We start from the raw sequence: 25,644 nt of genomic DNA on the forward strand, positions 1-25,644 counted from the left end.
TATTTTTTGCATGATGTTGTTGCCAGAGACCTAAGGTTTTGAAACACAACTCAATTAACTAACAATAAAAATTCAGTAACAGTCCCTAATGTTGTTGAGCCTAAAATAAGAAAAGTTATGATAAAACTTTGTGGACTAGTGAAATAAACAGCCCTATGTCCCTTCTCTCCCTGTATTGTTGCGCTACTCATGTAGAACCCAACAATTTGTTCTTGTTTGTAGATGATTGTGTCCAGAGGAGCGAGGGATGATAATAAATATCCCAAAGTCTTTGCCTACAATACGTTCTTCTATTCTACGTATAAGGTAAATCATTTATCTATAATACATATCTATAATAAGGTCCCTGGATGGTTTTAGGCTGTTTAATTTTTATATCTAAGTTTGGTTTTAGGCTATTTCCCTACTTTCCATACTCCTTCGAATATATAGATCTTGGATGCTAGGAGCGCATCCGCTAGACCTTAAATTAAAGAAAAAGGATCTCTCTCTGTATATTTGTTAGTCATCTGTACTGAAGGATTTTGCTAACCACTAAACCGATATGGTTCTCCTTTTAAGTATAGCTTCTCATAGGTCCCGGGAAGGTTTATACCTATTTGGGGGAGGGTACCACCACCCTCCCAAGAGAAATTTAACGAGCATAATTATAAACTTAGCAATACCTATATATTTTAGGACAACGGATATTCTCGAATTCGTAGATGGACCAAGAAGGAGGACATCTTCTCTTATGACTTGTTGTTAGTCCCCGTCCATCTGGGCATGCATTGGTGTCTGGCCACCATTGATGTCGCCAATAAATCCATCAATTATTACGACAGGTAAAACACTTTACTGACAAAGTAAAGTTCACTAATCTATTAAGTTTATAGAGATAGACGCTGTGCTTTGCAGATTAAACCCAACAGATATACTTGTGCAAAGTTTGAAATCTGTAGGATGATTCTCACATGTCACCTATCATGTCAGGCGGCTATCTGTTACGATCAAACGGGCCGACGCGACCTAACCTAAATGTACTTGTTTTAGTATGAACGGTAACAATCAGACCTGTGTGGATCTGCTCAAGAGATACCTGACAGAAGAACATCAAGATAAAAAGAAGGTAGGTGTGTGTGTGTTGTGTGTGTGTGTGTATGTGTGTGTGTGGGGGGGGGGGGTGGATCTGCTCAAGAGATACCTGACAGAAGAACATCAGGAGAAAAAGAAGGTAGGTGTGTGAGTGTGTGTGTGTGTGTGTTTATCTGCAAAAGATATATCTTACAAAAGAACATCAGGAGAAAAAGAAGGTAGGTGTGTGTGTGTGTGTGTTTAAATCTGCAAAAGAGATATCTTACAAAAGAACATCAGGAGAAAAAGAAGGTAGGTGTGTGTGTGTGTGTGTGTGTGTTTATTCATCTTCAAAAGAGATATCTTACAGAAGAACATCAAGATAAAAAGAAGGTAGGTGTGTGAGTGTTTGTGTGTATGTGTGTGTGGGGGGGGGGGTGGAACTGCTCAAGAGATATCTGACAGAAGAACATCAGGGTGTTGCGTGTGTGTGTGTGTGTTCATCTGTAAAAGAGATATCTTACAGAAGAACATCAGGAGAAAAAGAGGGTAGGTCTGTGTGTGTGTGTGTGTGCGTGTGTGTGTGTGTGTGTGTGTGTGTGTGTGTTCATCTGCAAAAGAGATATCTTACAGAAGAACATCAGGAGAAAAAGAAGGTAGGTGTGTGCGTGTGTGTGTGTGTGTGCGTGTGTGTGTGTGTGTGTGTGTGTTCATCTGCAAAAGAGATATCTTACAGAAGAACATCAGGAGAAAAAGAAGGTAGGTGTGTGTGTGTGTGCGTGTGTGTGTGTGTGTGTGTGTTCATCTGCAAAAGAGATATCTTACAGAAGAACATCAGGAGAAAAAGAAGGTGGATTTAGGATCTGCAGGGAGCTAATTACAGTAATTTTTTTAAATAAAAAAGAAAGGCTGTCGTTGGTAGTTCAATGTATTAAATACTAAATAGAGAGATTTTGTTATATTTGTAGGGAGATTTATAGGAGTCTGCTTAAAATTGTTTACGTTTTTGATGAAATCTGACATTTGATATAATATTTTTAGTCTCCCATGGACCTAACAGGATGGAAACAAGAGATAAAGAAGGACATCCCGCAGCAGATGAACGGCAGCGACTGCGGCATGTTCACCTGCAAGTTTGCAGAGTACCTCTCCAGAAGGGCTAAGATCACATTTTCTCAACAGGTTAATAGATACATTACAGATAGATGTTGATAGATAGACAGACAGACAGCTGTGACTGTAGCTTGTTTACCTGCAAGTTTGCAGAGTACCTCTCCAGGAGGGCTAAGATAACATTTTCACAACAGGTTAATAGATACATTACAGATAGATGTTGATAGACAGATAGACAGACAGAAATAACTGCGGCATGTTTACCTGCAAGTTTGCAGAGTACCTCTCCAGGAGGGCTACGATAACATTTTCACAACAGGTTCATAGATAGATAGCTGAATAGATAGACTGACAGACAGTTATGACTGTAGCTTGTTCACTAGTGAGTTTGCAAAGTATCTGTCCAGAAGGGCTAAGATAACATTTTCACAACAGGTTAATAGATACATTACAGATAGATGTTGATAGACAGACAGACAGACAGTAGCGAATGCGGCATGTTTACCTGCAAGTTTGCAGAGTATCTCTCCAGAAGGGCTAAGATAACATTTTCACAACAGGTTCATAGATAGATAGATACATTACAGATAGATAGCTGGATGGATGGATAAATTATAATTGTTAGATAGATAGATAGATGTATACATAGATGGATAGATACATTACAGATAGATAGATTTAAGATAGACAGACTGACAGTAGTGAATTCGGCATGTTTACTTGCAAGTTTGAAGAGTAATAATAAATTTTCTCGTATTCATTTGAATCCGGTGGATAGGAACCGGTTCTCATGAATACGAAAAAACTATGTCTAGCATCGTATTATATCCAGTTTTCTACGAATATAGAAATGTACAATCATAAGATTAAAACTAGTTTTTTTAGCCGGTGCCTTCGGCACCACGGGGCTAAAAAAACTAGTTTTAATCTTATAATTGTACATTCTATATCCGCGGAAAGCCGTTTATAATACGATACGAGAAATAACTATTCTCGTATTCATTCGAATCCGGTGGATAGGAACCGGTTCTCATCCATACGAAAAAACTATGTCTAGCATCGTATTATATCCAGCTTTCTACGAATATAGAAATGTACAATCATAAGATTAAAACTAGTTTTAATCTCATAATTGTAAATTCTATATCCGCGGAAAGCCGTTTATAATACGATGCGAGAAATAACTAATACTGGTACCAAAAATTATTATTAACATCCTTTTTCATTTGTTGGATTGCCACTTAATATAAATCATGATCGAACTAGAAGAGGCCAAATGTTCAATCAAATATTTTAATCTACTGATAGATAAATTTTGTTAATCATCATTTAGGAGAAACATCAATTTATCATCCATTGTCTAATCCCTTAAGAAGATCAAATATATGAGTATGTGTAGTGTAGCCATAGTAGTAGTCATGGAGTAGAACGAGACACTTTTGTATAAGCCACTGGGGCCAGCTCCATCTTAAAGTACATTATGAACTGACACGCTGTCTCAAGAGAGCTAGAGAAAATCTATCTATGATTCTTATTTTTCTAGGACATGCCCTACTTCCGAAGAAGAATGGTGTACGAGATAGTCAAGAATGACCTCATGAAACCTTAATCAATATAAGATAAATCTGTAATTTTATTATTAGCGTTTAAAGGTGGTTGTTTAAGTTTACCCCTCCCCCCCCCCCCCTTCTCAAATTTGAAACATCACAAATTAAATATATTTCTAAATTTCTCTTTCTATCCTATCATATAAAGAAGTAAGTATTTTTATGTCTGAAGCTTATGATCTTAATATCTGCTGAACCGATTTTTAGATAATCTTTTATTCACGTTTTTCCTGTGATGGTTTAGGCAATTTTATTTTCAGATTTAACTCTAGATGCTAGGGGCGTAGCTTTTAGTCTATATAATATCAATATCTCTCTCTCGCTCTCCTTTTCTTTATTTTTTCTCTTTATCTCTCTCTCTCTCTCTCTTTTATCACTCTATCTCTCTCTATATATGTATATATCCTTCTTTCATCCAACTCTATCTCTCTCTCCCCATCTTTTTTTGACCCAATTTTAAAATTACAGATTTCACTTTGTTACCACTATGTATTTATAAAAACTTCAGATGTAATTCAATGTATGAACCTATATTTTTTATAATACTTTCTTTTAGTTACCTAGGTACCTATTTAAATTCTGTAAAAAAAATCTTTTCAAGCTCAACTTTTTAACCGAAAAATTACATTAATTTTTCTTTAGGGAGTTTAAATATTAGACAAATTAATCTATTAATTAAGGCAATTAATAGCAGACTTTTTATGTCCTAAATTGAAGTATGGATATAAATTATTCTCTATTAACCTATCCTTGTCTAATTGAAAATTTAAAATATTACTACATATTATTTTTTAAGCAACTTTTTAGAAAATTTGAAATGTTACAAACTAAGTATTATTCCTTTTACAAAATTGTATTTCTGTCACTGTTTCATTTGTTAAATTCTTATATAAAAAATGGAGGGAATTATTTAAACAGAGAACTCGTAATCTAAGTATCTAGGGCACAATACTCTCAAAGTGTTTTTAAAATCATGATAAGGAAAAAAATCGATCAAAAGTAAAAGAAAAAATCCGCTAGGTAAATATTTTAATAGGCTAAATAGATGCAAACATATTTTAAAAATGTTCTAGATACATAGATTTTGAATTTCTACAATAATCTTATCCCCCCTTTTGCAAATTTTTGTTCTCATTATGCATAAGTATTTGTTAACAATCTAGTTTACCAATGTGACCTATATTATTATTGCTTGCAGACAACATTGAGAAAAATAGCGAAGCTACTCTATATAATAGTGAAAAATGCAGGTTGGCGGGCAAGGATCGGAGCCCTGGTATCTGGCCCTTCTGGGCATGGCGGAGAATTTCAGGTAAACTTCCAGAGAGAGAGAGAGGGAACAATGGGCTGTTTATTACGCTAGTCCCAAAAGTTTTATCATAAAGTTTTCTTATTCGTTGATCTAACAACCTTGTAGACTTAGTAAATTTTGATTGTTTGGTTTATTAATTTAGATGCTCAAACTTTTCAAACAATAATTTTACGCTACAGCAGGCTGTAATTTTGTGTATCATTATCGGCCAAAGTATAAAGGAATGATGGAAAAATAAGATAGTCCAAAACAATGCCGCGACCTGCATTAAGCTTTCCTTAAATGAAGAACAAGATCGGTTTAGAGGGTCACAAGATCTTAACGAACAAACAAAAACATTTCATTGACTGTAAATTACACTGGTACCGAAAATGTTAGTATTTCTATTTGTTGGCTTCATTAAATCTTTATTGATTGGTTCGCATTAGAAGTATCTAAACATTTCCACAAATGATTTTAATCTACAGAAGGGGTAATTTTGTCAACATTGAGGGTATAAATTGATTCTTTTCACCTCTGTCTTTTCAAAACTTTGTCCTATATAATTAAAATATTTTTTAGGCAAAAGAACAATATTAGAGAGAGTGTCCGATGCTTACAAGCTGTCTTCTCATTCAAACCTGCCCCTGAAATAGGTAGGCTTTAGAATCATATAATTTTTACATGCTTTTTGTATAACTCATCAGGTAGGGATGGGGTATTGGGATGTTTCTTACACTAGTCCCCATCACAGTCCATTCGAAGCGACAGTAAGAGAAAAAAAATTTCCCAGACATAAGGCCAACTGTTTCTAAAATGTCCCAATGAACATATAAATTTAGTGGAAAAACGAAAATCTTAAAATGAGGCCTTTTTGAGAAAATTAGATTTGAAAATTTCAAGTTCAATTTTCACCCCCTAGGAGTTACCGAATAATCATGACAAGAAAAGCAAAGATTATTTATTTAAAATTTTGAATAAGTTTGCTTTTATAAAGTTCTTCATAAAACCACTCCTGAAGGGAGTTAATTAATGGCCATTTTTATCAGTTGCTTTGCTAAGGTCACGGAAATACAGCCTTAAATAAATCATATATAGAGAGGTTTTATGAAAGACTTCATAAAAGCAAAGTTGTTCAAAATTTTAAATAAACAATCTTTGTTTTTCTTGTCATGATTATTCGGTAACTCCTAGGGGGTGAAAATTGAACTTGAAATTTTCAAATCTAATTTTCTCAGAAAGGCCTCGTTTTAAGATTTCAAGTCTTTTATACTAAATTTATATGTTCATTGGGACATTTTAGAAACAGTTGGACTTATGTCTGGGAAATTTTTTTCTCTTACTGTCGCTTCGAGTGGACTGTGCCATATGATTTTGAAAATTTCTTAGTTTATTAGATTTGGATTTACTTTAAATCTTATCAATGTAGAATCTCTTATTATCCGAACTACCATAGAACGTCCGTTTTGGATTTCAACAAACAAAAAAGAACAAAATAATTAGGTACTGATTGCTGATGCTACTCGCGGTGATAAATTATTTTTAGTAGCGAAGCTAATCTCTAATTAACTTTTTCCGTCCTTGTCAATAGTTCAGTCCATTGCGCTCTAAGATGAATGTGATATTTTTCGAAGAATGTTAAAATCTCTATGTTATGACAACTGAACATCTGCTTTATAACTCACTATGTTCGTTTGTCCATTCCATGATTTTATGTGCTTCGCTACTAATAGATGTTACATGAATACTATTGGAATGAAATGATGTCATTCCTTAAACTTTTTGCTTTAGTTTATTACTTTATTATTATACTTAGAGGCTCAAACTCATTTGCAACTTGGCAAGATGTTGGATATCTATACAAACAACAAAGATTTAGGTAAGATCCATTTATTGGTCACTTTGTTCATCCAGTATGAAGGGAGGGGATAAGGCAAGATGTTGGATATCTTTGATACAAACAAAAAAGATTCAGATAAGTTTAATTTATTAATGGGTGTAATATTCATTCATGGATATTATGATAGGGGAAAATTGTCGTTAGTTAGCTAACATGAAACTCATATATTAATACATCAGGAAAGATGAGAGGGGATGGGGTAAAGGGGGTAGACGAGGGTTTTCGCTGCGAGTTGCACTTGATTAAAGAACATGAAAATCTTGTGTAACATCCAAGTAATAATATATTATATATCCATTCATTTATTCTTCAATTATTTAGGGATGGGGTAAGGTAAAGCAAAATAATCCTCCCCCGATCATTAAAATAATATATTGATATTTTCTTTATAATAATTACCCATTTTTAATATAATGGATTTTGAAAAGTTTTGTTTTGATATTTCTTTATTCCTAGCCAAGAACCATTTGGAGCAGAGCTGCTATATAGGCACCAACATCTCTCAAGAGGATATCAAACTGGAGGCTGCTTCACTAATTGCCAGGTAGGCTTTTTTGCTTAATGATTTCTGTAACAAGTAGATATAATCTCCTGGAAAGCTTAGTATTCCTAAAATCGTTTGAATTAAGTCTTTATGTCTTTTTTACCTATGGTTATTGGAAGGGGGAAGTTGTTATTTATGTAGTTCATAATTCTGACGCTAGGTACCTATTTTAAAAATTTTATAATTATAAATTATAAAAGTCTTAAGTCATTTTACCGTCAAACTTATTTTATATTTGATAACACAAATATCATAATTTGTTTTAAAAAAAGGAAAAACTTATGAATGACTTTAAAGTTTAAAACATTGTGATTTGATTATTATTATAAACAAGTTTTATTCCATATTACAGTATGGTACTGATGACAAATTGCATATTTTAACTATCAATAATCGCAAACGATTTTTGATAAAATAAAACTGACTTTTACTTTCTGTAGTGCCTAAATAAATTTATTTGAGCATAATAACACAGTAATAGGATAAAAGATTATTAATTTCTTCTCAATTACTGTAAAAAACTGCCGCTTTCATAGTTAACAGTTCAGTTCCCAATACAACCTAATCAAATCAAAATAATAAACAACCAATTTTTTTAAAAATGTACCTATGTATCTTATTTTTATACATAAGAACGCAATAACTCATGGATCTTAAGGGATAAGAATATGGAGTATAAATTGATTAATAAATTATTCCCTTTAAAAGATCATATTTATTGTTTATTGATGTATGTTTATCCCCCAAACTTTTTAAGCCAACAAAATTGATAACCTATCTTTAAAATTTGGGTACCAGAATAATTTTAGGTCCATTGTTAACCATTTTTTAGGATGTATGAAAGGGATGGAAACCTTGGCAACGCCAGGCAGGTTCTGGAAAGGTACCTCCAGCTCTCACAGAACTGTCCACAATGGCATATCCGTCTTCTACTCCAGGTATAGTTGTAAGGATAGATAGATAGATTGATAACTAGATGGACTTATAGATAGACTGATAGTCTGACAGTGATAGAAATAGAGATAAATTGATAAAATTTTGTTTGATGGACAATTATGTTTTAATACAAACATGTATATAAGATTGATAATTAAATAAATGTTTGTCTATTAAGATCTCGAGTATCCATTTGAGGCTGAAGGAATATGATGCTGCCCATGGCTACCTACAATCAGGTACACTTTAGAATAGTTTCGCATTTTACCTTTTCCACCAATTAAAATCTTTAATGATTTCTCGTTTTTCGAATTGTGCCAAGGACCTCTAAAACGGTGGCTCCTAATTCTTTGTCTGTTACAATTTACAAGATTTTAGACCTTCTTAAATGTAAAGGGTGAGCAAAAAAAATGCGTAGATTTTTAAAAGTCAAATTGCGCGGCTTGTGTTAATAGTAGAAAAATGTTACGCATACCATAAGAACCAATAAGAAGTCTATTTTTTGGAAATATAAGAACGATTCCTCTGCTACGCATAGTTAGGGAGCTACATGTTAAAATGTCCCAACTGACTTAAAACTTCACTTGCGAGTAAATTTTGGGACATTTTACCACCTAGCTCCTAGATTATTTGTAGCACAGGAACCGTTCTTATATTTCCAAAAAATACAGTTCATAGCGGTTCTAACGGTATGCGTAACATTTTTCTACCATTAACACAAGCCGCGCAATTTGAATTTTAAAAATGTACGCGTGTCTTTTTGCAAGAATTTTTGTCTAATATTTACTAATATACTCGCAAGTCAAGTTTTAAGTCAGTAGACCTTGTAATTAGTAGGCATAGAATATAGTTGTAGTAAGAGCAGCTAAAACTAGCTCTACCTGGCTACTTGTAATTTAATCATATTTAGGCATAGAATATAGTAGAAGTAAGAGCAGGTACATGACATTTTTGTGTATGCTGACTAAAACCACGCTCTACCTAACTACTTGTAATTTAATCATATTTAGGCATAGAATATAGAAGAAGTAAGAGCAGGTACATGACATATTTGTGTATGCTGACTAAAACCACGCTCTACCTGGCTACTTGTAATTTAATCATATTTAGGCATATAATATATTAGAAGTAAGAGCAGGTACATGACATATTTGTGTATGCTGACTAAAACCACGCTCTACCTGGCTACTTGTAATATAATCATATTTAGGCATAGAATATAGTAGAAGTAAGAGCAGGTATATGACATATTTGTGTATGCTGACTAAAACCACGCTCTACCTGGCTACTTGTAATTTAATCATATTTAGGCATATAATATATTAGAAGTAAGAGCAGGTACATGACATATTTGTGTATGCTGACTAAAACCACGCTCTACCTGGCTACTTGTAATATAATCATATTTAGGCATAGAACATAGTAGAAGTAAGAGCAGGTATATGACATATTTGTGTATGCTGACTAAAACCACGCTCTACCTGGCTACTTGTAATATAATCATATTTAGGCATAGAATATAGTAGAAGTAAGAGCAGGTACATGACATATTTGTGTATGCTGACTAAAACCACGCTCTACCTGGCTACTTGTAATTCAATCATATTTAGGCATAGAATATAGTAGAAGTAAGAGCAGGTACATGACATATTTGTGTATGCTGACTTAAACGATACTCTACCTGGCTACTTGTAATTTAATTATATTTAGGCATAGAATATAGTAGAAGTAAGAGCAGGTACATGACATGTCTGTGTATGCTGACTAAAACAATGCTCTACCTGGCTGAGAAGAAGTTTGCTGAAGCCAACCCGTTGTTGCAACAGGTTAATTTATTTTTTTATTTCAATAGTTCAGCAACAGGTTAATTTAATTTTTTATTTCAATAGTTCAGCTACTCTATAACATTTCTCTACTCTCTGGTCTGTGTACTTTGTCTATTAATATGTTTACTTTTGCTGTTCATGATACAAAGTAGAATGAATTCCCTCCTAAAAATTAAATTTTATATTATTTTGTGTTTATGTGCTAGTAAAAAATGTCGCAAATATGGGTATTAAATGAATTCTACACAGATTGCAAACCATTTCAACAAGTGAAAATTATGTACTTCACATTATGTTAATGTTATCTATGTTAATGTACAGGTGAGTCCAGAAATCGAGAACTGGAATTCTGGCGGACAGGGAGAGGATCCAGTACTGGTCCAGGCTCAGAAAGAATACCTACTCATCTACTATCTTGTTCTACAGGTACAATTCAGAGAGAAAGGGGACAATGGGCTGATATAGTGGGAATGTTTAGAAGATAGTTGCTTTTCCTTCATTGATCTATCACTAAATGATATCCCTTATAATCTTAATATTTAAGGTTTGTTATTATCTGATGGTGGGCCAAGTAAAATCGTCCAAAGGTATCCTGAAGCAGCTGCAGACATCAATTCTAACCATCACCACGCCTGACTTCCCCAAAGAAGCTAATTTTGCCAAGGAATTTTTAGATATTAAAATGATTACTCATCTCAAAAACTATCCTCTGTATTTTATTTTATTTTTTTGTTTTTAAATAATTCTTTATTAATAATTAATATCTAAAATTATTATCAGAACAACCCATATGACCAGTTTCTATGGTTATCTCATGACCAATTGTGTATTCTGGTTTATCTCATAACTGTTATGCACAGTATGCAGGTATATACTCTTTGTATATTAAATTATATCACGTTATCACCTGTGTTGAGCTCTTTGCATGATTTTAAGTTAAGTTACATAAATATATTACAATTTCCTGAAGATACAAATATCGTGGTGGTTAGGTAATAATAGGTATTCATTGGTATTGTATAAAATGAACAGATTTATAAAGGGGGTTTGTCTCCTGATGGAGTTATATCTAATCCAATCATAAATGTTTTCGATGATTAGAAGCATATTGTCATAGAATTCTTTGTATCATTTGTTCTATGATTCTTTAAGATTTAATCTTCATTATAGACATTCTATAAAATTCTTAATGATATTTTTCATTGGAGCTCCTTTTAGATTAATAAAGAGGGTCACGCATGCATTATGCATTTGGTTATAATTAAGATTAGTTTGAACTAATAAGCGCATTTGACTGGAAGCTTGCACCCAACTTACCGGAATAACGCGAAAAAAATGACCCCCATTTTAGAAATTTATATTTTTGTTAGGGTGGAAATATGGATAAAGCGGAGAAATACACAGAAAAGGGAATCCAACAAATTCAAAAACAGGTATTTTTGTTTTGTTTAAATTCTGAAGGGTGTTAGTATACAAGAATTCAATGACTGGAGCTCAAATTTCTTCATGTAAAATTAACAAAAGAAGCATAAATTCTTGCTCTCTATACTTAAGATTCCACATCAGAATCAAAAAAGAAATTGCTTTTACACAAATTACCTAAGTTATTGCATATATCTATATGCACATCACTGAAAATTTTATCAGAGATCCAAAGATAATAGCCGAATAAATTGATGCACGTACATCCTCAATGATACACAAAATTACCCCTTCTGTAGATCACAATTAGTTGTTAAAACGTTTGGACACTTAACTTAATGAACCAACTATTTAGAATTCAATAAAAGTCCTCAAGGTTGAAAAGTCAACGAATAAGAAATGTTATTATAAAACTTTGGGGACTCATGTCCTCTCCCTCCCTATGAAACATGATTTTAACTTAATTTTCTTTTTTCAGCAAAGTTACCAGCAGACCAACAGTCCTCTCATATCTTTCTTCCATGTCATGTTTATGGAGCATATTATTCAATGTAGAATAGTTCAAGGAAAGAAGGTTGGTGCAGTACGGGACATCAGAATCCTATGCACGCTCCTGGAGGGTAATCCCATGCTCATGCAGAACCACAGATCTCAACTACATACCCTGCTAGGTAAAGCTTTTAGGGTGGGAAAACGGTAAGCGTCAATTGAGTAAAAACTGTTTTTGTATGCCCATTTAATGATAACAATAGTATATGTTCCAAGGACGTCCAAGCTATTTTTTTTTATTATATAGTTATCAACCTTCCTAGGACCTATGAGAAGCTACCCTGTAAAGGAGAACCATATCAGTTTAGCGGCTAGCGAGATCTTTCGGTACAAACAAACAGACAGATAGACATCCTATTACTTTATTATTATTAAGGATTGTACGCCATGTCTCAGAATTGTCTGAACGACGCGGAAGCCCAGTTTAACGCAGCCCTGCGGACCTCCAGAGAAACTGAACTCTGGAGCTTTGCCAACCTAAACCTGGCAATTGTATATCTCAGGTATTATCAGGGGAGGGGAGAGAGAGGATATTAGCAGGGATCTAATTTAGCAGATTATAATTATTGGTTGAAACGTTTGGACACTCAATTACAACCAATCAAAATTCATTTACAGAAAATCCAATTTTTTTTCTTGCAAAAGGTAGAAGATTTAGACATAAGAAAAATGCGCTATAACCATTTTTAGATGTTGACACCTAAGTTTTGAATTTTAGATTTTACTGTACTTTTTAGATAAAAACTGAAATATTTTTTTTGGTGTTCTATTAATTGCCTTAAAAACGAAGAAAATAAGCCATTAATTATTAAATTCTGACAACTATAAGTGGGGTAAAATTGCTTTCAAAAAAGTTCTCATAAAAAAAAACACACTGTACATACTGTATAATTGTTTATCTGATTCTATCTTTTATTGTGTAGCTGTAAAAGACGTTTTCTTATTAGTAGGTTAAAATTTAGGATACTTTTATTAAATCTTGATTACGTGATACAAACTAGCAATGTCTAAACTTTTCCAACAATAATTAAAATCTACACAATGAGCAATTTTATTTGTTGCATTTACTTACAATATTTTAAACAAGATTTTACTTATTTTTTATTTATACTTGAGAAGCTTTTATTTAGATTTTAAGATAAGGATGGCAACATCCATAAGTAGCAAAGTTAAAAAATTATGATTAGGAATAGAGCAAATCAGATTTAAAGAGCATTTGTAAAAAAATAAGATTTATTGTTGAAAAAATCATGGAACCTTTCTCACGTATTTTTATATTTTGTATGATAACTGACAGACTCCTCCAAAACTTTTTAGACTGACAGACATTGTGAATTAGGGTGTAGCTACGCTACTAATAAATAATATTTTTGCACTTGACTAAAATAAATTATTTCAGGTCCAACAGGATTCCTGAATTCCAGGGTCTAATGCCTCGCATCTCTCCTGATTCTCTGCCCAGCTCTTCACATGGACTCAAGGTCATTATTTTATTCTTCCGTTGACCTACTACTATTCCTTTTTGACTTATAGTAATTCTGTATATATTCCATTTTTTATTTTAAACTTTCATTTATTTCTATGCTTTTCCAAAATGTGCCTATTAAGCACTGATCCTATGGTCTTATTTCAAACCTAATCTGACCTAACAAATAAAAACTTCCTACTTTCCAACCCTCTTATTTAAAAATTTTTCTTTAAGAGGGAGAGACGGTTCTATGCTCGACTAATCGCTTACAGGGAAACCACCTTCTTTTTCAATTAATAGCTGCAAATGCTTGTTTTTCTAAAATTAAACCGTGTTTCATTTGTTCATTAGTGTACAGTACAAAACAGCTTTGAATTCTTTTTGCTGCGCTGCTTATAAGCATATTAACTTTACTGTATGTTGTCAGGCAGCTGCATACTATATCCACGGCCTGTGTGCCTACTTCTCCAACAATGTGTCGGAGGCTAAGAGGTACCTGCGAGAGACACTGAAGATGTCCACTGCTGAAGACCTGAACAGGCTGCTGGCCACTAGTCTGGCCCTTCTGGGACATGTTTTTCTTACTCAAGGTGAGGTTTAAGTTTTTTATTTAGTTTGTAAGCCTGTCAGTCTGATTAAACCTTAATTGATGCCTTAGGTAATAAAATAATGGTTGGTGAGGTTGTCTATTTGATTCCCAACCCCAATAATGAAATTGGCAGATAAACACTAAAATATTGTAGTACTACATACATCCTTACATCCACCACCACAGAAATCAACAAAAGTTCAGGTAATATTCATTTCATTTTGGGACTAGAGTCCCTAGAATGATAACTAAACAATTTTTGCTTTGTATAACATAAAATAGCATTTATTTTTATATATATATTATATAATTGATAAAATAGATAAATAAAGTATATGTTATAGGTTTACAATTCACACATACATACATAGACATACAAATTGACAGCACAGCTATGTTAATACTAATTATTGAAATAAATCAGACTCATTTATCACCTTATGGAAATTGATGAGATTTCTGTGATTGCACAACATCCTGAAACTTGTACATGTACATGAGCACAAATTCCATGAGACCTAAAGCAGACAGGCCAATCCATAGACCGAGGGATGAACCAACATCTATGATAAACTGGAATGTATCATATGCTTTTACTTTTGACTTCATTGACACCTTGGGGCTAAATTCCAAGTATGCTCCAGATATACCAAACTTGGTAGCTCCTCTCCCCTTCAGTCTTGCATGGTTTGTCATAACCACACAGGGCCTCTTGCATTTCTCCTCAGCAAAGTTCTTCCTGTATTCAAACAGAACTTCAACTATCTTCTCCTGAAAGTCATCGGCTAGAAATTGATAAACAGAAATATTCCTGAAGGATTCATTGCATTGGTGGTGACTGCTAAGCCAGGGTGGGTTACAGGACATGTTTCTTTGCACGTATTCCCAAAGATTTCCATCAACACATGCCTCATATTCATTATCGGTTGCATCCTTGCAATTGCTTTCTTTGTAAGGGTTTCTTGTGTCATCCTTGTTAATTTCAATGTTATACGAATACATTTCATTGGATTCCATGTGTATACGAATTGGATCCCCATGATGCGAGTCATAATCCAGATTGTAGTTTGTTGAGTAGTGGGAATCGGTTATAAAAATATCTAGATCATTTCTTCTTTCACCCAATATTTCAATGGTTATCAGCTTGAGTGGGTCATATCTTGTGATCTGCTGACATCTACCAATGTTGGGAATGAAGATTGTCTTTGTTTCAAGGTTGGTCTTATTCTTTGGAACATCTGATGGTTGATATATCTCCATTACATTCTCTACATCCAGAATGTTGTCCAGCATCTGGGAAAATGTGAGGTTGTGGTATTGGCCCCAAGAAACCAGGTATTCCCACCAGAATGGATATCTAAAAGGAATAATTTTGAATTTCAGAAATATCATTACTTATGACTACATACCTAGGTATTTTAATATAATATAAGATCAGTTTTTCTAAAATATAGAATCATTTTTACCTGTTTGGTATTCCAACAACAAAAAGTAGGGGCATCTCATACATTGAACCTTCTACCCTGGACTTGTTGTATTGGTCCCTTGGACAGATGGTGATGAAAGGTAGACTGATGTCAGATATGTTGATGTCATACGTTGAATCGATGGTGTCATTTGCATACAGTTTCTGGACAGATATCTGGACCTAATAAATGCAATTGAGGTTAATGACAATTGGCTAACTAAAAGTGTTTTCTTTAATTTTTACCCCATCAAAAACTCAGATATTTAAATCCCTTAAACAATAACTGTCCTAAAAGTATAAGAAGAAAAATGTTCCTCAACTATCTAGGTATTCCAACTAATTTTAAATTGCCATAGAAATTAAACTATTAATGAAAAAAATACAAAGACCTGAAAGAAAAACATAAACACAAGAACTGCGGTTATCAAAAACCTTACAACTTTAGTTCTTGCCATCTTTGCTGGTGGTCCTGAGTTTACTGAACAAAGTTCAATGCTCATTATTGGTTAAAACCATGTGAATTCATTTTGTACTTGTAGACATATTTAGAGTAACATGAACTAAATAAGTGATCATTAAACAAATAATGGAAAGAAAAATGTATAAAAGTTTTGTGTTATGAAAAGAAGGTGACAAATCAACTCAGTTAAATTTTATAGAAGCTGAATTTTAGAACTTAGGATAAAGGGGAAGGTTGATTCATAATATGACATAGTGCTATCAATGTGTCCCTGGCCATGTCAAATACTTAGAGGTTTCAACATTAGCTAAAAATGAAAAATAAGGCAAAGGAATGACTTATTTAATCTTACTTGTAATATTACTTAATACTTAACCCCTTACAGTCGGGCCCCTTGCCGCACCTTAATCGGTCGGGGGGGGGGGGGGGGCGTTCAAGGCCCCCCCTTATTATCTCAGTTCCTATTAAAGCTAGAGGGCTAAAAATTTTTGTGCAAGTCCATGGTTTGATAATGAATTTCCGACCTTTTATAAGTCTAAGTCAATTTTCGCTTCCTTCACCCTTTTATTTAACAACCTTTGTTTTTAGGTCTTTTTTTACTTAAAAATTTCAAACGGCTGTAACTTTCTTATTTTTGAAGCTAGAAGAAAATTTTTTTTCCAGAAAATGTTTATTTTTATGTAAATTTTACATTAGAAATATCAAATATAAGTTTCAGCGGCCCCAGCTGTACTTGGCAGCTGCCAGCCGCCGCAGTCGGCGGTCGGCGAGAAAACGGCGGCGGATCTTCATGAAATTTTAATACGTTATGTAGACATGTAAGAAAAGCTTAAGTTTAAAATTTGAAGTCTCTAAGTCAAAAATTACGGCCACAGGAGCCTTTTAAAGATTTCTGGAGACCTGGAGGATCAGGACCTGCAGGATCATACCTGGAACCTGAAAGTGACTTGAACACCTGTATTTTATATAAGGATGTACTACTAGAGGATTTTTTAGTATTTTGGTATGATAAAATGCTTTGTTTTAGTCAAAAAAATATTTTTGCTCTTTACCTGGATGACCCTGCCAGGTTTGCTGGCATCCTGTGCCCGCCAGGATGGAGATATTCAAAAAATTTCAACTCTCAGTTATGTGTCATACCCATACTTAAAAAGTCAAGCAGTTTGGGCTCTTCATCTTTCACACACAGAAAATGAGATAGAAAAAACCGGATGGGGGGGCGTTCAACGCCCCCCCCCCCCCGACCGTTAAGGGTTAATATTTAATACTTACTTGTAGGGTAATATTGGTGATTTAGGTATCCAAATATATATAATAATTTCTTGATTGGTCTAGTCTTTACCCCATAATATTTTAACATAGGAGGGAAAGGATATTGAACTGTTAAATTTTAATGATACCAAATATTTTATTATTGTTTTCTTTCTTTTCCTTAAAAAATTTGGGTGCTGTTTTTGATTATTGATTGGGTTGTACAAACTAGCAGTGTTCTAACTTTTCAACCATGATCTTAATCAAATCTACCATCATTGGGAGTGTACATCAAATTATCATCTGTCATGTCATTCTTTAAAATCTCTGATTCTTTTAAGACTGCCATAATAAAATTACCAATACAACCCTAATTTAGAATGAGCAATGAATTCAGCTTTAAGTATGTCATTACAATACAAGCTTATCAAATTATTGAAAACTATTACCTCTAATTTACCAGTGTTGAAGAGCTTTTTATTCAAATGAATAATCAATTCTAAGTGGATATTCATAAAGAATTTTATTCATTTAATGGTATTACTGCCCAAAGCAAAGTTGACTACATTAAAAGTTTGTATGTTCAACTCATTCCAAACCAGGAATTTTTCTTAAAACTAATAATTTTTATAATTATAATTTTATACCTATGCAATCCATCTATAATACAAAGTAGAACGATGTCTGTCTGTCCGTAAGTCTGTCCATTAAGATCTCGGTAACCACTGAGCCGATCGGATTCTACTCTACAGGGTATATACCTATTGGTCCTGTGGTGGTTTTAAGCTATTTTCTTGGGGGGTGGGACACCCCCAACCCCCCAAAAAACAAAAAAATCCCCCCCCCCCCCATTTTTATTTTTTTTAATTTTTTTTATTTGGCTGAATATTTCCTTGGTCCTTTAACGAATTTCACCTTAATTTTTTTTATCACCTCTAGGGGCAAAGCCCCTAGAGGCTAGGGGCGTAGCCGCTAGTATAATATAAAGTAGAAGTTTTTTCTTCTGTAAATTACAATTTCTATACTTGTATTTGTTTTCTTCTTCATCTTAATTTTCTTAGCCTTTTATTGCTTCGGTATTTATGAATATATGTATTTATACTTCTTTTAATATTATTTAGAAATATGGTTTGCTTGTACTTTGTATAACAGGAAAAATGATTAAGTTATATGAATAACACTTAAAATAAACAATGTTTAGACTCTTTAATCATGTAGTAAAGTCATGATCAAATGTTTACTTATACATTTTTTCTAATAAGACATTCAAAGAAAAAGACCAAAAAATTTCATAATAATAATTTTTTCATTGAATTTATTTTTTTATATATTTTTCATTGTTTATATTTGATGTGTGGATATTTAAAAAAACACTTGTAAGATATTGATCAGTTTAATCTTCTTGGAAAAAATAGATCTGAAGTAGTATAATTAAGTTTTATTTGTGTATCTTAGACTTTAACAAAGTGATTAATATCCTATTTTTAGATGTTCATACTTTTCAATCCTTTCAAAAACAGCTATAGTTTTGGTAATATTCTTACTCAAATCCTTTCCTTACTTCAACAAAATAGCATAAAGCCTCCCTGTGCTCAATAATAACTTCACAAAATTGTTACCTATCTAAAGGGATTAACTTTTGGTGAGAGCTTATTAGACACTCATATACATATTACTTCATATTAGGAATAGAAAAAAAAATTTATTTTAAAAGATGTAATTGATATTTGAAAGTGAAGACATTGGACTGTAAATTAGACTGGTTCTTATGTTAAATTTTAATTGATTGGTCCCATGATTTAACTAGTTGTGTTCAAACTTTTTAACCAACAATTTAATCTACAGAGGGGACAATTTTGTTTATTATTAATATATCTAGGTGTTTTGAAGGAGAGTAATAACATGGTAACCCCTGCCCTCCAGCTAGCTAGCAAAGTACCTGACCTAGCCGTACAAGTTTGGTGTACTGCAATCTTAAAGGTAAACATTACTTATCTTAATATTTACATTAGGGTGGACTGTCTTATCTAATTATATAAAGTAATGTTTTTTGTCTGAAGCTTAAGATATCTATAAGTACTGATCAGATCGGGTTCTCTGTTTTATGTAAGAGTCACAAAGGTCCTGTGATGGTTTTAGGCTATTTCATTTTAAGTCTTAATTCTTTAAAAGTTTAAGCTATTTTTCAATTCCTTCTCTGCCACTTCGAAAACAGAGCCTCTAGATGCTAGGGGCATAGCCACTGGTTACTAAATACAAAGCAATACTGGAATATATATTCCTTATCTTTTAGGAGGTTTATCAGATGGAGGGTAACCCAAAGCTACATGAAGTGGAAGGCCAACTAAACAACTTTAGGCATTTTTTTATTTGCAAGTATTTAATATTAAATCATTGAAAAAAAAGAAACATTTGAAATCATGTGGATTCTTTTTTACTTTGGTAGCTTAAAATAGCTCAAAACCATCCAGTCAAAGACTGACAAATAAAAGGCTTAATACCTAATCCCCAAAATTTTTATCATAATTTTTTCTTATTCGTTGGTATAACAACTTTGCGGACTTTGAATTTTGATCGGTTGGTTAGTTCAAACTTTTCAACCACTAATTCTAATCTACAGAAGAGGTAATTTTGTATATAATCATTAGGGATGTACATCACATATATATTAGACTTTTTCATATCTCTTTAGATTTTTGTTTTTTATACCTTACTTGTAAATAAAAAAACTGTTGGTTGTGTAGGAATGCCATGACCCAGGATGATTTCGCAGCCACGCAGCTACCTGAACATAATATCATACTATGGACAGAGGGAGAGTTCCCACTCCCCAGAAACTAGAAAAGAGGGGTCACCTCCTCCCTCCCCCCCCCCCCCTCCCCAGCTACCTGAACATAATATTATACTCTGGATAAAAGGAGAGTTCCCACTCCCAAGAAACTAGAAATTTAAGGATGGGTCTATCTCCCCCCCCCCCCCTCCAAAAAAAAGGGAGTCCTGTTCCCAAAGAAAATAGAGATTGGGAGAAAATAGTTCTAGAATAGATATTTAACATATTTTCGTAATATTGATCACATGTTGGAATTGGTATTCAAAACTTTTTGTCAATGTTTGATCATATGGCAAACAAAACTTGAAATATCTCTCTTCCCTTCGGGGACAAAGAGGGTATAAATTACAATTTTTGTCGTGTGATCATTGTATTGATATAATAATTTGGAATTCTTTTTCCCGTATGTGCAATATTACGAAAATGCGATTAATAATTTTGTCGTATTTTAAACGAGATGAATGAATTAAAGTTTAAAAACAATTTAGTTCATTCAGTATGGCTGGGATCCATTTCTTATCCACCAGATATTGATAAGTTTCAAAGCTATACTGTAAAATTAAATAAAATATTTCCTACATTTCCATAATCAAATCATTTTAAGTAAATATTTTTATTTTTTGTTAGAGGCTCAAAATTAAAAATGTAAGAAACTTAGACTTTTAATTTGATTTTGTTTATTAAATTATCAGTATTATTATTTATATTTATTTGTATTGTTGTTTAATTTATTTTTTTAACTTTTTTGTAACATTTTATATTTTTAGGGATAGGTTAATGATGGATTAATTTATCTTACCAAACTTTTTTGGGGGGTGGAAAGATTAATTTATCTTATAGTTTCCTATCCCTGTATTTTTTTTTGTAAAAATAATTTCATCAATGGTTATTTATCTCATCGTATTATAGACAGTTTTCTGCGGATAGTAAAATGTAAATTTGTAAGATTAATTCCAGTTAAGTTTGCAAGGATTGGCGGAAGTCCTGGGCCAACCAAACTGATATTAATTTTATGATTTACTTTTATTTTCGTGGAAAATTGTCTTTAACATAATTTTTTGGTATAGGTAAGAACCGGTTCTAATCCAGCGGATAACAACCGGTTTTTTGGCCATACTGGAAAATAGCTTATAATACTCATATAATCAATAAATGTAGTAAAATAAAAAAAAATCGTGGTTACGTTTGAATAAAACTATCATTGCTATGTAAAATGAAAGATTTTGTAGAACTACCCTTAAACACAAAATTAACTATGATATTAATATTATCAGAATTAAAATGGTTGACAAACTGACGGATGATTTTGAGTTGCTTGATGTTGATCATGATGGTGAGCTGTCCGACATTGCTGTTGACTTGCTCGTTCTTGCGCAACAGCTTATTGAGGCTAAAGTCAGATTAGAACAGATGACTAAGGTACATTTATCAATTTTAGTAGCAGCGTGGCTACTTTATAATTAGGTTTTGTCTGTAAGTTAGTGTATTAAAATTTAATCTTTGTACTTTTTTGTCCTTACAAGTTAAAACCTGTTTTAAGAAGCGAAGCTACTGTTTAATTTATTTTGTTCGTCTATATTACAGAGAGTAAGTCAATCTGTAACGCTATATGGGAAATGTGATTTTCTCAGTTGTTTGAGCATCGTTTTTGTAATTTATATTTCTGTATCTGTTTGTCTATTCTTGTATTTTACTAACAAATGCTCTTTAAATCTCCTTGTCCGTATTCACACCCATTAATTTTTGTGCTTCGTCAATTATGGATGTTACCATTCTTGATTACTATTAGCCTACCTTACTCTGTCTATCAGTAATGCTGTTTTCTTATAAAAAACATTGCAAAATAGATTTTTTCATGTTTATGTTTTATTAGATACTTTTTTTACCAATAGCTTTCATGAATTCTTGTGATCTGTATTTTTTTATTATTTTTTAGAATGGATGGATGGACATGGCAAAGGCCAGGTACATAATGGGGTCAACCTCCATCAGTGCATTGCAGCTCCCCAAAGCGGATGATTCTGAAACTACAATTGAACCAATCAGAACTGTGGATAAACAAGAATATGTGAGGTAATTATATTAATAAAGCTCCAATAAGCGGAGGATTCAGAAACTACAATTGAACCAATCAGAACTGTGGATAAATAAGATTGTGTTTGAGGTAATTAAATTAATAAAGCTCTCCCAAGCGGAGGATTTACAAACTATAATTGAACCAATCAGAACTGTGGATAAACAAGAATGTGTAAGGTAATTATATTAATAAAGCTCTCCCAATCGGAGGATTTACAAACTATAATTGAACCAATCAGAACTGTGGATAAACAAGAATGTGTAAGGTAATTATATTAATAAAGCTCCACCAAGCGGAGGATTCAGAAACTACAATTGAACCAATCAGAACTGTGGATAAATAAGATTGTGTTTGAGGTAATTAAATTAATAAAGCTCCCCCAAGCGGATTAAATAGAGACTACAATTAAACCAATTAGAACTCTAGACTAACAAGAGTGTCTAAGGTAATTAATTATATTAATAAAGCTCCCCCAAACGGAGATTCTGTAACTATGTTTTTTCTTATTTTATTTAAATATATTAATACCTACCTATTGTAATATTTCCAAATTGGCCCAAAAATTATATTTTTTTATATTTATTAGTGAGAATGGTGTAAAGTACAGTTATTATACCCTGAACCATCATACAAGCCAAGGCACTCCAACAAAACCTGCATCAAATGAGAACTTTGGTTTACGCCAAAGAAAACAATCTTCAAAAATTGATGGTGAATAAAAGTTTTTCATTTGTTTAAAATTATATTTAATAACTTTAGAAGTGGAGCTCTCCATGATTTACATTATGATAAACAAAACTAACCCCTGTTAATGAAAATAAGTGATGGAAAAGTTTTTTTACTCTAGTTTAAATTTAGCCCATTTAGATTTAATAATAGTCCCAAAAGTTTTTAAGCCAACAAAAGAGTTAACATGTTTATAAACTCTTGGGACCAATCCCTTCCCTGTTCCTACCCTTCCTTTATTATTGACTTTTCTAGAAGATACAATTGAAAAGAAGGGTAGTGGTGTAGAAGATATTAAGAAGATAGATGCTACTACCACTGACAAGAAAGATGCTGCTACTGACAACAAAGAGAAGGTTGACAAACCAACTCCCAAGAAGAACATGAATGAACCGTTGAGATGGTTCTCGGCTATGCCTCCCGCCTCACTTAAGAGCAGTCAGGTATAGTATAGTTAGAACCAGATTTTTTGATAGCGAAGTTACTTTACAAGTTAAAGTATGTGTCTATCTCTAGAGTAGATGCTTTCGATAAGGTTCTCTCTTACCTGTAAAAATTACCTGTGGCGGTTTCCCCGCATAGTGTCAAATTGAGCATAGAAACCTCCACTCCCCTCCACAGGGTTTCGGATCCGCATTGATTTTTTGCGAATCCGGATCCGGATCCTCAAAATTTTGTCAGTGCGGATCCAGATCCGGATCCGGATCCTACCGGATCCGATTCCGGATCCTTGACAATAAAAATAAAATCACCAAACCTTTCAAAAAATATTTATTCTTAATTCGAAGTCAAAAATACTTTTAATTTTCAAGTCTTACCCTAAACCTTAAAGATTGGCTCTCATCAAGAGAATGTCTAAAATTTTATATAAATTTAGGCAGATTTTTCCATTTTTTCCGCATTTTTTTGAGTCCAAGGATCCGGATCCGGATCCGCAAAAAAATGCGGATCCTTGCGGATCCGGATCCAGATCCGGATCCGAAACCCTGCCCCTCCAGCTTATTTTGAATTAAAATAAAAATTTCAGGTTTGATTTTCTTTGTTTTTGTTTATTTTTTTATATAGACCTCGAAGCCTTCCACATGTATGGGACTTGACAAGGAAAAGGACCCCCCTTTTCTCCTTATTTTCAATTTATTTTATTGGGGATTTCAGTGCTCGAGACATTTTTAGTGGAAGTACCAAATATGTTGTAAACTTTTGAATTATGCTTCCAATTTATTTATTTTATATTTTAGAAGTGTTTCCAGTCAGCCCTGGACATTGTTGTTGAAATAGCAAATATTCAGTCAGAAATTATGGGAATGGAGAATAAAATGAGATTCCTCAAAAGGTAAGATGGGGTTGGGACTTTGGAGTGATTTATTCATAGTAGTAAAATAAACTGTCAATATCCTATTACATATAGTTATAAGACTTGTTTGTCTGTAGTTTAAGATTTCTAGAACTACTCAGCCATACGAGTTCTCGATTTTAGGGATTTTCACATAGGCCTCCCGGTATGATTCAAGGATATTTTGTTTCTTAGCTTTAATACCCTAGATGCTACGCGCGCAGTCGCTAGTATTTTGATAAGTAATACTAGGGTAATTTTGTGTTTCAGAATTTTGGATGTACGTACATCAATTTTTTATTCATTGGGTTATCTTTTTAGATCCCTGTGGAAAACTTCATTTTTAATTGTTTAGCCTCTTATAAATATTATCAATGCGCTCATATTTTTTTATTTTCAGAAAAATTAAACAACAGAAGAAGGTTCAACAGCTGAAAACTGAAATTACAGCATCTTAAATTAACAATATTTTTTACTGTTGTCAGAAAATAGTTACTTATCGCATCGTATTATAGACAGGTTTCCGCGGATATTACAATGAGGAATTGAGATTAAAACTGGTAATGATTTTATGATTTTAAAAAATATTCTTGGGAAATTGTCTGTAATACGATGCTACGTATGATTTTTCAGTATGGCTGAAAACCTGTTCCAATCCAGCGGATGTTGATCGGTTTGGAAGCCATACTGGGATGAATTACTCCGTTTTGTTCTACTATTTGTTTTTAATAATAGTCGTCTTTCTTATGTTAAAATATTTCTGATCAATATTAGGATTTTATGATTCAAATAGCATCAGCGAGTTAGTTTTATTCTATTGTTGATTATTCCCTGTATTTTGTATTTATATATTACCTATTTTTTTTTTTGTTGTTTGTGATTAGTTTGAGCATTTAGAACATAAAATGAAAAAAACATTTCTATTACCTACTTCAAAAAAAAAGAATCACCAGAAAAAGTGTTTCGTCTTATGTTATTTTAGGTTAGGCAAATGTTAATGATGATAGAAATAGGAGAAAAGCTACTGTCAAAATACGACGAAACCCGATACTTCGTTTTCTTTCCATGATCAAAAAATATTATAATTTTGTGTTTTTTTTCTAGAGCTTTTATTTGATTAATTCTGTGATCGTAATTTGAAAATTTATATGATTTTTTATCAAATATTGTGTATCTAAAATAAATTGTTAATACTATTGAT

At 32.9% G+C, this 25,644-nt stretch overlaps 4 protein-coding genes across 18 annotated transcripts in view; 3 read left to right on the plus strand and 1 right to left on the minus strand.

Moving 5' to 3' along the window:
- LOC145318766 (uncharacterized) overlaps positions 1-4,972 on the plus strand; it is a 17,279-nt gene extending 12,307 nt beyond the window's left edge. The window contains exons 22-28 of one of the 9 annotated variants that reach the window (XR_013879499.1): positions 223-306; positions 679-824; positions 1,033-1,108; positions 2,095-2,235; positions 3,710-3,818; positions 4,242-4,707; positions 4,847-4,972. Coding sequence is in view for 7 of the 9 variants with exons in the window: in XM_080160292.1 (XP_080016418.1) it covers positions 223-306; positions 679-824; positions 1,033-1,108; positions 2,095-2,235; positions 3,710-3,775 (513 nt within the window). In the remaining 2 variants the exon portion in view is untranslated. Of the gene's footprint in view, positions 1-222; positions 307-678; positions 825-1,032; positions 1,109-2,094; positions 2,236-3,709; positions 3,819-4,241 lie in introns of all 9 variants that reach the window. The other 8 variants (XR_013879501.1, XM_080160292.1, XM_080160294.1 and 5 more) reach the window with 8 other exon arrangements.
- Positions 4,951-21,583, plus strand: Mau2 (Mau2 sister chromatid cohesion factor). Of its 2 annotated transcripts, XR_013879502.1 has the most exons (19): positions 4,951-5,085; positions 5,647-5,720; positions 6,881-6,943; positions 7,421-7,508; positions 8,341-8,446; positions 8,623-8,683; positions 10,155-10,270; positions 10,592-10,696; positions 10,815-10,932; positions 11,049-11,137; positions 11,641-11,703; positions 12,171-12,363; positions 12,618-12,744; positions 13,641-13,722; positions 14,137-14,299; positions 19,357-19,457; positions 19,771-19,835; positions 20,222-21,192; positions 21,435-21,583. XR_013879502.1 is itself a non-coding variant. In XM_080160299.1 (18 exons), the coding sequence occupies exons 1-18, from the start codon at positions 5,018-5,020 to the stop codon at positions 20,316-20,318; spliced, it is 1,779 nt and encodes a 592-aa protein (XP_080016425.1). In that variant the 5' UTR covers positions 4,951-5,017; the 3' UTR covers positions 20,319-21,583. The 2 variants fall into 2 exon arrangements, 1 of the variants encoding a protein (XP_080016425.1); XM_080160299.1 differs by having other exon boundaries at positions 20,222-21,583.
- Positions 14,555-16,266, minus strand: LOC145319859 (uncharacterized). The gene is made up of 3 exons (XM_080162262.1): positions 16,204-16,266; positions 15,765-15,946; positions 14,555-15,655 (listed from the first exon to the last, which is right to left on the minus strand). The coding sequence occupies exons 1-3, from the start codon at positions 16,264-16,266 to the stop codon at positions 14,737-14,739; spliced, it is 1,164 nt and encodes a 387-aa protein (XP_080018388.1). The 3' UTR covers positions 14,555-14,736.
- LOC145318769 (vacuolar ATPase assembly protein VMA22) lies at positions 21,577-25,639 on the plus strand. 6 transcript variants are annotated; one of them, XR_013879503.1, is made up of 7 exons: positions 21,577-21,726; positions 22,244-22,380; positions 22,971-23,095; positions 23,366-23,553; positions 24,349-24,443; positions 24,844-24,962; positions 25,077-25,639. XR_013879503.1 is itself a non-coding variant. In XM_080160301.1 (7 exons), exons 1-6 carry the CDS (start codon positions 21,589-21,591, stop codon positions 24,899-24,901), a joined length of 741 nt encoding a protein of 246 aa, XP_080016427.1. In that variant the 5' UTR covers positions 21,577-21,588; the 3' UTR covers positions 24,902-24,934; positions 25,077-25,639. The 6 variants fall into 6 exon arrangements, 3 of the variants coding, with proteins under 3 accessions (XP_080016427.1, XP_080016428.1, XP_080016426.1); XR_013879504.1 differs by having other exon boundaries at positions 25,104-25,639; XR_013879505.1 differs by having other exon boundaries at positions 25,179-25,639.
- The last annotated feature ends 5 nt before the right edge of the window (positions 25,640-25,644 follow it).

The sequence above is a fragment of the Acartia tonsa genome, chromosome 5 (genome assembly GCF_053477335.1).
Source record: "Acartia tonsa isolate MP-2025a chromosome 5, ASM5347733v1, whole genome shotgun sequence".
NCBI lineage: Eukaryota > Metazoa > Arthropoda > Copepoda > Calanoida > Acartiidae > Acartia > Acartia tonsa.

Excerpts from the sequence above, each read along its gene's own strand:
- LOC145318769 (XM_080160300.1), top strand. The coding sequence starts at position 21,589 with ATGGTTGACAAACTGACGGATGATTTTGAGTTGCTTGATGTTGATCAT. Across the intron at positions 22,381-22,970 it reads GATAAACAAGAATATGTGAG|TGAGAATGGTGTAAAGTACA; the intron begins GTAATTATATTA and ends TATATTTATTAG. Across the intron at positions 23,096-23,365 it reads ACAATCTTCAAAAATTGATG|AAGATACAATTGAAAAGAAG; the intron begins GTGAATAAAAGT and ends TGACTTTTCTAG.
- LOC145319859 (XM_080162262.1), bottom strand. The coding sequence starts at position 16,266 with ATGAGCATTGAACTTTGTTCAGTAAACTCAGGACCACCAGCAAAGATG. Across the intron at positions 15,947-16,203 it reads AGATGGCAAGAACTAAAGTT|GTCCAGATATCTGTCCAGAA; the intron begins GTAAGGTTTTTG and ends TGCATTTATTAG. Across the intron at positions 15,656-15,764 it reads GTTGTTGGAATACCAAACAG|ATATCCATTCTGGTGGGAAT; the intron begins GTAAAAATGATT and ends TATTCCTTTTAG.
- Mau2 (XM_080160299.1), top strand. The coding sequence starts at position 5,018 with ATGCAGGTTGGCGGGCAAGGATCGGAGCCCTGGTATCTGGCCCTTCTG. Across the intron at positions 10,933-11,048 it reads CAAAGAAGCTAATTTTGCCA|AGAACAACCCATATGACCAG; the intron begins AGGAATTTTTAG and ends AAAATTATTATC. Across the intron at positions 19,836-20,221 it reads GGCCAACTAAACAACTTTAG|GAATGCCATGACCCAGGATG; the intron begins GCATTTTTTTAT and ends TTGGTTGTGTAG.